At 46.2% G+C, this 12,096-nt stretch overlaps 1 protein-coding gene across 3 annotated transcripts in view; it reads left to right on the top strand.

Annotated features, from left to right (window-relative positions):
- NONO (non-POU domain containing octamer binding) overlaps positions 1 to 12,065 on the top strand; it is a 12,443-nt gene extending 378 nt beyond the window's left edge. For 2 of the 3 annotated variants that reach the window (XM_089536136.1, XM_089536135.1), the window contains exons 2-11: positions 4,899 to 5,068; positions 7,092 to 7,312; positions 7,944 to 8,245; positions 8,955 to 9,050; positions 9,245 to 9,441; positions 9,569 to 9,653; positions 10,286 to 10,385; positions 10,538 to 10,580; positions 10,679 to 10,788; positions 11,135 to 12,065. In XM_089536136.1, coding sequence (XP_089392262.1) covers positions 4,906 to 5,068; positions 7,092 to 7,312; positions 7,944 to 8,245; positions 8,955 to 9,050; positions 9,245 to 9,441; positions 9,569 to 9,653; positions 10,286 to 10,385; positions 10,538 to 10,580; positions 10,679 to 10,788; positions 11,135 to 11,272 — 1,455 coding nt within the window. In that variant the 5' untranslated portion in view covers positions 4,899 to 4,905 and the 3' untranslated portion in view covers positions 11,273 to 12,065. The remainder of the gene's footprint in view (positions 1 to 4,898; positions 5,069 to 7,091; positions 7,313 to 7,943; positions 8,246 to 8,954; positions 9,051 to 9,244; positions 9,442 to 9,568; positions 9,654 to 10,285; positions 10,386 to 10,537; positions 10,581 to 10,678; positions 10,789 to 11,134) is intronic. The other variant, XM_089536138.1, reaches the window with a different exon arrangement.
- Positions 12,066 to 12,096: the final 31 nt, after the last annotated feature.

Here is a 12,096-nt window from a genome sequence, read left to right as displayed (position 1 = left end):
GCCTGGCTTCCTGGGGATCTCTCTCCTTAAATCCAGCGGCTTCGTAGCATCGTTACTAATATTGCAGTTAATGCTGCTGCATTTAGCCATAACCCTCCCAAATAGTGTTATTATTGTTGTTGTTGTTAATGCTGTGGCTAATTATTATTGTTATTATTGTCGCCTTTTGTATCTAAAGCGCCGTGAATCCCTCCAAATTCCTGGGCTTTTCAATACGACTATTATTATTATTATTATTATTACCGTTGAGACTGTTGCTGTTATTGGCCTTAAATGGAAAGAGGGGCCTCTCCTGGATTTGTGTTCTTCTTCTTCTTGTTATTATTATTATTGGTTATCGTTTTGGTTTCTAAGGGTTGGGTTTTGCCCTTCTACTGTTTAGTCTTTTTTTAAAAAAAAGGGGGGGGATAATATATATATATATATATATATGTGTGTGTGTGTGTGTATGTATATATATGTATATATATATAAATCTTCGTACTCTGCTTTGTTTGTCTGCAAAAAGCGGGATAGAAATAAAAGTTTTATTAAATTATTTATATTATTATTGCAAATATTACTAATTTCCCCCCTAAAGTTTCTAGGCTTTTATTATTATTGCTATTACTGTTGCTGTTATTATTGCTATTGTTATTGCTAACCCTAAATGGAAGGAGACAGAGGAGGAGGAAGGCCTTTTAATATTGTTATTATTATTATTATCATCATCATCATTATTATTATTGCTATGGCTATTTCTACTAACCCAAGTTTCTTGGCTTTTAAATGTTATTACTATTGCTGTTATTACTGCTGTTATTATTGCTAACCTTGAATAGCAGGAGGAGGAGGAGGAAGACCCGGCACTCCTGGCTCTTTGATGTTTATTATTACTATTATTATGACTATTAATATTGCTATCAACTTTTTTTGTGCCCTGCCATTGAAAAGGATGCGCTTAAAACCACGAAGCATTGGCCGTCAGAATGAGACTACTCCGGGGTCATTAAAACGACATCGTCTGCAAATGAAATACACAAATACAGTCATCCAAAGGCGTTTGTGTTTTAAAAGCCTGTCTGAATAACTTTCAACCATGAGTCCCCAAGGCTTTCTGTTCTTAAATGGAAGGAGCCATAGAATCAAAGAGTTGGAAGGGACCCCAAGAAGGGCCCTGATCCAGCGCAGCCCCCTTCTTCTGCCATGCAGGAACTCTCCATCAACACCTCTCCATTGATAGATGGCCATCCAGCCTCTGTTTAAAGGAAGGAGACTCCACCGCTTTCCAAAGCAGCATCTTCCACTGTTGAACAGCTCTTTTACTGTCAGGAAGGTCCTCCTAATGTTTAGGTGGAATCTCTTTTCCTGTACTTTGAATCCATTGCTCTGGATCCTGTTCTCTGGAGCAGCAGAAAACAAGCTTGCTCCCTCCTCAATATGACATCCCTTCAAATACTTAAACAGGACCGACATATCACCCCTTAACCTTCTCTTCTCCAGGCTAAACATCCCCAGCTCCCTAAATCTCTCCTCATAGGACTACATGATTTCCAAATCCTTCACCATTTTGGTGGACTCTCTTTTCCTCTCATTTGAATCCATTGCTCTGTGTCCTATACTCTGGAGCAGCAGAGAGCAAGCTCACTCCATCCTCAAGATAACCTTTCAGATATTTTAAATAGGGCTGTCACATCAAATCTTAACCATCTCCAAGCTAAACATACCCCGCTCCCTAAATCTCTCCTCATAGGGCTTCATGGTTTCCAGACCCTTCATCATTTTGGTGGAATCTCTTTTCCTGTTGCTTGCATCCATTGCTCCATTGTCTCCTATTCTCAGGAGCAGCGGAAAACAAGCTTGCTCCCTCCTCAATATGACATCCCTTCAAGTATTTAAGGAGAGCTCTCATATCACCTCTTAACCTTCTTTTCTCCAGACTAAACATCCCCAGCTCCCTAAGGCGTTCCTCATAGGGCTTCATGGTTTCCAGACCCTTCATCATTTTGGTGGAATCTCTTTTCCTGTTGCTTGCATCCATTGCTCCATTGTCTCCTATTCTCAGGAGCAGCGGAAAACAAGCTTGCTCCCTCCTCAATATGACATCCCTTCAAGTATTTAAGGAGAGCTCTCATATCACCTCTTAACCTTCTTTTCTCCAGACTAAACATCCCCAGCTCCCTAAGGCGTTCCTCATAGGGCTTCATGGTTTCCAGACCCTTCATCATTTTGGTGGAATCTCTTTTCCTGTTGCTTGCATCCATTGCTCCATTGTCTCCTATTCTCAGGAGCAGCGGAAAACAAGCTTGCTCCCTCCTCAATATGACATCCCTTCAAGTATTTAAGGAGAGCTCTCATATCACCTCTTAACCTTCTTTTCTCCAGACTAAACATCCCCAGCTCCCTAAGGCGTTCCTCATAGGGCTTCATGGTTTCCAGACCCTTCATCATTTTGGTGGAATCTCTTTTCCTGTTGCTTGCATCCATTGCTCCATTGTCTCCTATTCTCAGGAGCAGCGGAAAACAAGCTTGCTCCCTCCTCAATATGACATCCCTTCAAGTATTTAAGGAGAGCTCTCATATCACCTCTTAACCTTCTTTTCTCCAGACTAAACATCCCCAGCTCCCTAAGGCGTTCCTCATAGGGCTTCATGGTTTTTGACCCTTCACCATTGTAGTCTCCCTCCTTTGGACACATGGCTCCAGTTTCTCAACATCCTTTTTGAACTGGTTATTCCAGGAGGAGGAGAGGGAGGTGACCCTGGTTTGTTAACATTATTATCATTATTAACATCACACCTTCCCCCCAAAGTCGGGGCTCAGAAGCGGCTTATAATTTAAAACAGTAATACAATTAAAAAGGTGCAGAAGTGGACATTAAACTTGAACTGGGCTCTTGCGGAATTAAAACGCTCATTAAACGAATGAAACGCAGTTAAAAGGATCAAAGCTCTTGAAAAGAGTAGAGCATCCTTCAGCCCCTCTTTGAAAAGGACTTTCTGTTTTAAAAGCCTGAATAAACTTGCAAGTTCCTGGGTTTCATAGTTTCCAAAGAGAGCAAAAGATTCCCTCGACTGTCATTCAAATATCAAATCTCTCAACTCTTATTTCTGCATTGTGTCCTTTCCCCCCAAAAACTATTTGCTTTATTACTACTATCATTTCCCCCCCAAAACTCCCATCTTGGGAAGCTATTCTTCATTCTTTTCTTTCTCTTCTCTTAATCTTTTTGATTCAGCCAAGAACCATCTCTTTCAAATCCCACTTATTTCCCAAACTTGGGACTCAAAGCACCTTTCAGTTTAAAAGGATAACGCGGTTTTAAAAGGTACAGAAACGGACATTAAAACAGAGTATTAAAGCTCCTCCTCGCTCATTAAAGGAACGAAATGCCGTTAAAAGGACCAAAGCGCTTAAAATCAGCGCAAGGCTCCCCTCCAGCTCCCTTTCTGAAAGACTGTCTGGTTTAGAGAGCCTGTCTTCATTAAAAATGCCTTGGCTTTGATCTAGGTCTGTAACCTTTGAGTTTAATTTTGTGTGGACTTGTGTGTTGTGTATAAAGCCTTGTGTGTTTATATCCGCAGCTCTTTGTGAGGCCTGGTTGTAGTAGACCCAAACAACAAATCACATTTACCCAGTGGGTTGAAGGGGTCTCTTTTAGACTCTCCAGTCGGCATGCGGGGTGTAATTGTCGCAATTAACACAACAGTTATTACAGGTGGAGCCTCCTTAGCCGGAAATCAGGGAAATGCGCCAAAGAATCCCATCTCCAAGATGTCTTATTATATACATACAGTGGGGTTTGGCTTCAGGAAACCCCTCCCTGATGATGCTAAAATCTGTGGTTGCTCAAGTCCCATTATATACAGTGGGGTATTATTATTATTATTACAGTGCGCATTAGGTATCTACTGGGGTTTGGTACTTGGACCACCACCCCATGGAAACCAAAACCCATGGATGCTCAAGTCCCATCATATACAATAGGATATTATTATTACTGTTACTACAGTGGGACCTTTGTATCTGCTGAGGTTCTTGGACCCCCCCCCCCCAGATCCTCAAATTTCATTATATACAATAGCATAGTAAAATGGTGCCCCTTAGACAAAATATCAAAATCAAGGCTTACTCTTCAGAATGTATACATTTCAATCCTTGGATGGTTGAATCCATGGAAAAGAAGCCCATGGATGTGAAGGGCCAGCTATACACGCAAATTCCATTTTTAAATAAAATCCAAAATACAGAACATTTCTGCATAAAGGAGACTTTACTAGTATATAAAAAGTATAGCAAGTGTATATGCATGCCTATATGTTTTCATGTAGCTTAATTTATTTTATGGGATGGTGTGGACCTTAGCACTAGAGGGCTTCATAGGTCATAACTAACAACTTGAATTGTGCATAGAAATAAGTAGATAGCCAATGAAGTTTCAACAGGGAGGTCAGATGTTTCCAATTGCCTGTAGACAGCAGTCTCTGCATCACCAAGATTTGGGGGAGCAAGGGAGGATTTGTGAGGTGTCTATGTCCCTAAAAGCTCCTGCTGCCTGTAGTCACCTTGTGGGATCCTTAAAGGGTCCATGCGACTCTTTCGTTGTATTCCCAGGTACAGAGCCTTCCCCACTACTCCTCTGTGTGGAAGTGCAAGGAATGCTTCATTCTGTGTCTCAGAGGGGCACTGAATCTGGGTTTCAGTCATATTTTAAGTGAGCTAGCCACGCTGTTAAGCTCGTTTTGGGGTTTTCCAGTCAACATGCTGGATAATTCCTTTAAAATTTGGATGATAAGTTGGAGCAGGTTCACTGCCCCATTGATTTGGGAGCTGCCAGTCTTCATGGGGGGAAAAACATGCACACTGCCCTCTATTCTCCACTTTAATCAAGGTGCTCTCCCACCATTTTCTCTCCCCAGGTTAAAGATGCAGGGCAACAAAGGCTTCGCTATGGAGAAGCAAAACCATACTCCGAGGAAGCAGCAGCAGCACCAGCATCAACAGCAGCACCAGCAACAACATCAGCAGCAGCTGCAGCAGCAGCAACAGCAGCCAAGCCCAGCAAACGGGCAGCAGGCCAACAACCAAAGTGAGTTCCTGGTTCTTTGCCTGGGAGAGGCAGGGGAATTCGTGAGGGTTTCCTTAGCGCAGGTTCCATCTCCTTTGTTCAGAACACAATCTGAAAGATAGTGATGGGGGGTCACTCATTCTGTTTCTTCCAGAGACTTCAATGCTCACCTTTGAGTGTGTCTTCTGTTGCAGGATGTTACAGATGGTTATTATTGATTATATTTTTAATGCTCCATTCACACACCCTGGGAATTTGTGGTTGGTTGTGCCTTCCTAGCATGTGAGTACAGAGCAGAAAGCACAACTGGGCACTTGTCACTCGCACATAAACGCAGCAGCTGCATGTTAGTTTGGAGTGGTCCTTGCATTGCTTGGGATGCACTCCCAACCAGGTGTGGGTGCCCAGTGCAGCAAACCCAACTCAAGCCTTCCTGGTGGCCTTCAAGGAGGCTAGGTCCAGGTGGAGTAATTCTCTGTAAGCAGCCTAAGACATCACACCTGCCTTGTGACTAGATGTAGGCCGTTGATCATGACTGCATTATGAGGCCAACAAAAACACATTACATGCGCTTTTGAAGATCTCTGGGGACATCTTCATCAGACAGATACAGTTTTAAAATCAAACGGGAAGAAAACTGATGGTATTACAGGTCTGCATCTTTCTTGAGGCTGAGGTGTTATTGAGATCGTATCTGGGCAGCACCACCACCTCCATTGCCAAAAGCAGGAAAAGAAAATCCCTGAAGGTTTTGATTTCATTTGCCATTGTGGCCTGAGAGTCTGAGATTGGTGAGAAATAGGTTAGAGCCACAGAAAGAATGTCACAGAGAAATCCAGAAAGGCAACAGCTCTTGATCTTTGTTTTGGTACAAACTTTTAGTCAGTTAGTGCTGAATAAAGTTTCTGAGACCCCAAATAGGTGACGATGATAATAATTTATATTAGCTTAATCACTCGTAATCCAAGTGGATTACAACAATAAAATGTCTTCCTAAAGTTACCACATACTGTTTCTGCCCTCTTCGGCTCTTCTCAGTGGGGTGTACTTCTGTCTCAGCGAAAGCGATAAATAAAAATCTTATGTTTTTTCTTTTCGTTTTGCAAACTAAGATTACAATACTTGATGTGGCAAAGACATATGAGTTGTTTGCTGATTCGGTTTTAGTAGTCTAAGCATACAATTTTTTTAAATGGAAGGAATTTATTAACATGTAGCATAGTTAAACAAAGGGAGTAAATATGGAGATTTGCTGCTTAGCTTGCTGAGCTTCTGGGGCAAATATTTCACATTTGTGAGTTGCTTTCTAAGATCATTCTTTTTTTTCTCTGGGCTTCATGAACACTCAGTGGCTTTCTGTCCCCATCTGGCCTTTGATTCATATTTCTTCTGTCCCTGCAATCTTTCTGACTGTTTTGAACACTTGGTCATGTCGCAATGCTTGGTCCTCCCCACACACACTTCATCTCAGCAATGTGTAAGCTCCTTCAAACACCCAGTAAGACTGATTTGGCGCTTTGGGCTGGTTTGCTTCTGGTCAGCTTGAAATATAGGACTGTACATTTGCAGAATGGCCTTGTCTTTTGGTCCTGTCTTGAATTGCTTCTCAGAACTGTAACCTTGCAGGCTGCCTGTCTAAGGAGCCATGTGCCATGCCCAGCCTGCTGCTGTGTGCCGACTTGCTTTCTCTCTAGCACAGTCATGTATGTAAGTGCTGCTGGTCATCCTTGCTGCCTTGGACCTCTCCGTCCAGCTGCTGTGATGCTCTGGCCGTCCTGAAGGTGGCTTTTGACTGCCAGTCTGCAGGCACTTTCCTTTCTCTGTGCGGGGCAAAGGCTGGAATAAGCACCTTCTTCCTCCTGGCTGGGCAGCTACCCAGTTGTTCCTCTGTGATGATTGCTGGCTGCTCTTCCTCTTGCTGGTTTGTGCTGACCTACTGTTCAGATATTTGGAAGCTGGATGTGTTGGGAGACTAGGTTAATCTTCTGATCTCTTTACTCCTGAATTGTGTTAACACTTGGCATTTGTTCCCCCAATTTTGTAGAGCGATTCTGTACCTTATTCCCCTCAGATGAAGGCCTGACGATTGACTTGAAGAACTTCCGGAAACCTGGTGAAAAGACCTTCACCCAGAGGAGTCGCCTGTTTGTGGGGAACCTGCCCCCTGATATCACAGAGGAAGAGATGAGGAAGCTCTTTGAAAAATATGGCAAGGCTGGCGAAGTGTTCATTCATAAGGACAAAGGCTTTGGCTTTATCAGGCTGGTGAGTGGCTTTAGGGGAGTCTTATCCTACAGTTTGGAGGAGGTTGTGCTGTCTGTAATGCTAACGCAAATGGATTTGAGTAGTTAAGGGAACCTGGCATATGGTATATTTCAAGGTGTGTGAATGCTGGATGTGCTAAAGGCATGCAGATAGATGAAGACTAGCATACAACGTAAAGATACAGCTATAAAAGGAAAATATCACAGGATAAACACAAAGCAGACTCCACAACTGGGAATAGTTTCCCCCCCTTTGTAACATGCACTTTGTAAGAAGTCTGCCTTTGCCTCTTCAGGAGGGCATTTGTTCCTGTTGACTGCAGGATTGCTCATCCCGCTGGAACAGTGATGGTCAGCTTCCTTGGACTACAGGCTACAGGCACTCCTTTGACTCTCCCCCTCCAAATCTCAAAAATTGTCTTCCAAAGCTGAGGGTGGTGTTGCTGTTTGAATGCAGTCTTCCTCAGGCCTTAACTGAGCCCCAAAAATCCTTCCTTGAAAGCAGGGAGTGAGCAGTCAAGCACTGAGGACCCCATGTGGCAGGTCAGCTGCACCAGAGGGACTGAGGAATGCTGCCTGACGTGGTGGGCCTCTAATGGGGTTTGTGGGTTTTTATTCCTTCCTGTCTGTAGGAGACTCGGACTCTGGCTGAAATTGCCAAGGTGGAGCTGGACAACATGCCCCTGCGTGGGAAGCAGCTGCGAGTGCGCTTTGCCTGCCATAGTGCCTCGCTGACGGTCCGGAACCTGCCCCAGTTTGTGTCCAATGAGCTCCTGGAGGAGGCCTTTTCCATGTTTGGCCAAGTGGAGAGGGCTGTGGTGATCGTGGATGACAGAGGCAGGCCGTCAGGGAAAGGCATTGTGGAGTTTTCTGGAAAGCCAGCTGCTAGGAAAGCCCTGGACAGATGCAGCGAGGGATCCTTCTTGCTCACCACGTAAGTCTTGGTTGGAGGGAGAAAAGGGGGGTTAGTCCGCCGGGGGCAGTGGAGAGCGCACGCCTCCCAGTAGCTGCGACTCTCAAGCCATGTTCTCTGCCTGCGTCCACAGAACCAAATAGCAGCGCAGTGGCATTTTGCTCATCACTTGCGGTGAGTAGCCTGTGCTGAGGAGGACCGGCAGAGCAGGAGGAGAGAAAGGCAGCAACCTGAGCATTTGGCGTTTGGCTTTTCTCTGGCTGTTGGCTACTTGAGAGCACAGGCTGTATGATGCTTTGCTTAGAAGACTGGGTCAGTGACCATTGGTGCCACCTGCCTGAACCTGGCCACTGTTGGGACCAAGTCAGCAAGGTGTCCCCCTCCCAGCAAGACTGAATAAAAACTGGCACAAAAGAGTGGCCACAGCACAGTTTTAGGTCCATCCTGAGTTGTCTCATGGTCCTGATTTTTAGTTGTCACATTTCTCCTGGACACTTCATTGGCCCCAAGAAACAGCAGTATTCCCCTTCAGATAAAGACAGAAAGAAGGGCCCTACATTACCTGGGATGCATGAGAGTTCAAATGTATACTTTGAATCAAAGGCTACCACTGACACTCAGTTCTACAAAACAGGAACAATGGAAATCCTTACAGCCTTTGGCATTTGTCCGGTTGGACACCACCAGAAGCTTGACGTGCTAGGTTCCCCCCCCCCCCCTTTCCCTCCAGGTTCCCTCGGCCGGTGACTGTGGAGCCCATGGATCAGTATGACGATGAGGAGGGACTGCCAGAAAAGCTGGTCATCAAAAACCAACAATATCACAAGTAAGTATGAGAGCATTGAGGAGAAAAAGGGGCACCCTTTTAGATGAGACAAAGGCTCTTGAAAAACCATCTGGCCAGTTGTGTGTCACTTGGCTCTTTCAGAGAGCCCTAACTCTGTGAATTTCAGTCCTACGACCTGCACTGATCACACACTCCCATCTGGGTGACTCAGTTCTTTCACCTTTCCTTTGCAGGGAGCGTGAGCAGCCTCCCCGCTTTGCCCAGCCTGGATCCTTTGAGTATGAGTATGCCATGCGCTGGAAGGCCCTTATTGAGATGGAGAAGCAGCAGCAGGACCAGGTGGATCGCAACATCAAGGAGGCCCGGGAGAAGCTGGAGATGGAGATGGAGGCAGCCCGCCACGAGCACCAAGTCATGCTCATGAGGCAAGGTGAGAAATGGTGTCCCACCAAAAAGACACAAATGGCCAGTTGTTCTTGGTGACAAGCCTCTGGCCATTTGCACTGAGCCAGCGATACAGGGACACTAACCTGCTTGCCTGTTGATGCTTCTTCCAGACTTAATGAGGCGCCAGGAAGAGCTGAGGAGAATGGAGGAGTTGCATAACCAGGAGGTGCAGAAGCGCAAACAGCTGGAACTCAGGTGAGCAGGGAATGGGGGAAGACACTCCTGGTATGAGAACAGGCCAGGAGCATTGGTGATCAGTATGATGCACAATAGGAGTCTAAGAATATCTTGTAGCTTACACTGAAGCCACTGCATGCACTAAATGGTCCTACCAGTGCTCTACCTGGAAGGTAGTAGAGTTTGCTACTGGCTAACCCAAATGTGGTGAATGTTTGTCCCACCAAACTAGAGCTTCCATAGTGCTTTACTACTGACCATGATGGTTGGGGCTTTTGGGTATTGAAGTTTCAAGCATCAGAAGGACCCAAGGCTTCTCATTCTTGGACTAATATATGGAGTTCAGGCTTCATGTTAAAGGGCTTTTCAGCTTAACTGAGCAGTAATTGTGGAGGTGTTCTGTTTTGGGGAAAAAAGGGTTAGCAGGGACTCAGCACCATGTTACCTCCTGCAGAAGATGGTTTGGTCCTGTTTAACTTGGACAGCCCACCATGGGTCTGAGCACTATGTAAGTGCCTTGTAATTCTGTATAAGGCGTAGGTTACTAGCCGGTTTGTCTTCCAGAGAGAGCAGTGGCTGTGCTTAAGCATGGCTGAATCTTCTTGTGTTTCTGTAGCTGACAAGGCGGCATGTATAATCTTCCCTTTCAGGCAGGAGGAGGAACGCAGGCGCCGCGAGGAAGAGATGAGGAGGCAGCAGGAGGAGATGATGAGGCGCCAAGAAGGATTCAAGGGCGCCTTCCCTGATGCGGTAGGGAGCCCCCTTTGGGCTGTGGGGCAGGAATTGCCCTCCTCTTACACTCTACAGCGCATGGGAAAGGAAGCTTCTGTTGCCTTTCTGGAAGGACACACACATGGTGCCAGTGACATTGCTTGAGGCAGGTGTCTCTTTCTGTCTTCCAGAGGGAGCCTCCAGATATGCGAATGGGGCAGATGGGAATGGGAGGTAAGTGTCATTTCTTCACTAGAAGTCAGGAGGGGAAGCCGCCTGGTTTTGGCTTTCAGATGTGCCACAAGAGTCCACCTTGGTTTTTCTTCTCCTAGGTGCGATAGGCATGAACAACCGAGCGACCATGGGAGGCACCACTGTGCCAGCAGGACCTCCACCTGCTGCTGGTCCTGGGCCAATGATTCCTGACGGTTCCATGGGAATGGTACGGATTTACCCTTTTTGCTGGTGACCTAATGTAAAACCAAGCAGAGCTCAACTTCCAGTTCAAAGCTGGGTTTTCTTTCTAAGTTAAACACATTTTCTGCAAAGGAATGCCCAGTGTTGGGTCCCAGCAGGGAAAGGGGATTGGCCCACAAGCTTGCCCAAGTTGCTTACCACTATCCAAATTGCCTTGTGGCCTGGATGTTCCCCCATCATGCCCCTTGGCACGGCAAGATGGGGCAACTGGCTGGAGACGGTGTGGGAGACAGTGTGGGTCACAGTTGTTCCTGAGAGAATGTTTCTAACCTGAGCTTTGTCCTTCCCTTTCCAAACCTCTTCCATGCAAGACTCCGCCGCCACCTACCGACCGCTTTGGCCAGACCACTCCAATGGAAGGGCTCGGGACTATGGGAGGAAGCACACCTGCCTTCAACCGAGGAGCTCCTGGCGGGGATTTTGGTCCCAACAAACGTCGCAGATACTAAAAACAGGGGAGGGGGTTGCCCTGGCGGTTCCTTGGAAAGACCCCCCCCCCAGGGCTGTCTTTGGGCCCCGGGGGCCTGGCTGTGGCAAAGGGGCTCCCAGCCAGATTGGTCCAGGGTTTAGGCGACACCCCAAGGTGCATTCCTGCAAAGCTCAATGTGAAAGCGGATCCCAGGAGGCTTCAAATAGCTGTGTAGTGTGTGTGTGTGTGTGTATGTGTGAGGCCAGGCTTAGGACCCTGATGTCTCTCCCATTCCCAGGCACCTCAGCACAAGCCCTCCATGGCCGACTGGCCATCCTCAGCCTCCAAAGGCCTTCTCCAGAGAACCGGGGCAGGGTCTGGGGGGACAGTACATGTCTGTAGCCTCAAAGAGCTTATCATGTAGGGGAGCGGGAGGGCTGGGGGGGAGTTAGGTTTTTTTTAAATTTGTAGCTTCTTACTTTTCTTTCTCTGGACCATTTTTCTCCTCCTTTTTTGGTAGCTCACTGGAGGGCCATGTAGTGGTTGGTGGTGCTGGTGATCTGGGGAGAATTATTCAATGTGTTGTTACCCTTCTTTTCTCCCCCCCCCCCCCCATTTTTTACTGGTAGAAAAAAGTACAAAACCTATTGAACGGAAAAGGAAAACGTTTCCTGTCGAAGACTGAACCCTAACTTTGCCTGTCTTGTGTAGAAGTATGAGGCATTTTTTCTTTACGTGTGAACCTGAGCTGTAATCGTCCACTAACAGGTTGAGTTCATCTGAAAGATTGTTCCAGGAATGCATTATTAAAAGGGATTTTAAGCCTTTTTTCACCTTGTGTGCTGTCTCCTCTGTTTGTTAGGC

This window comes from Sceloporus occidentalis, unplaced genomic scaffold, assembly GCF_023333645.1.
Source record: "Sceloporus occidentalis isolate IW3139 unplaced genomic scaffold, rSceOcc1.0.p SCAF_8, whole genome shotgun sequence".
NCBI classification, from domain to species: domain Eukaryota; kingdom Metazoa; phylum Chordata; class Lepidosauria; order Squamata; family Phrynosomatidae; genus Sceloporus; species Sceloporus occidentalis.
Note: the sequence above shows the minus strand (reverse complement) of the source record. Positions and strands in the feature narration are given on the sequence as shown.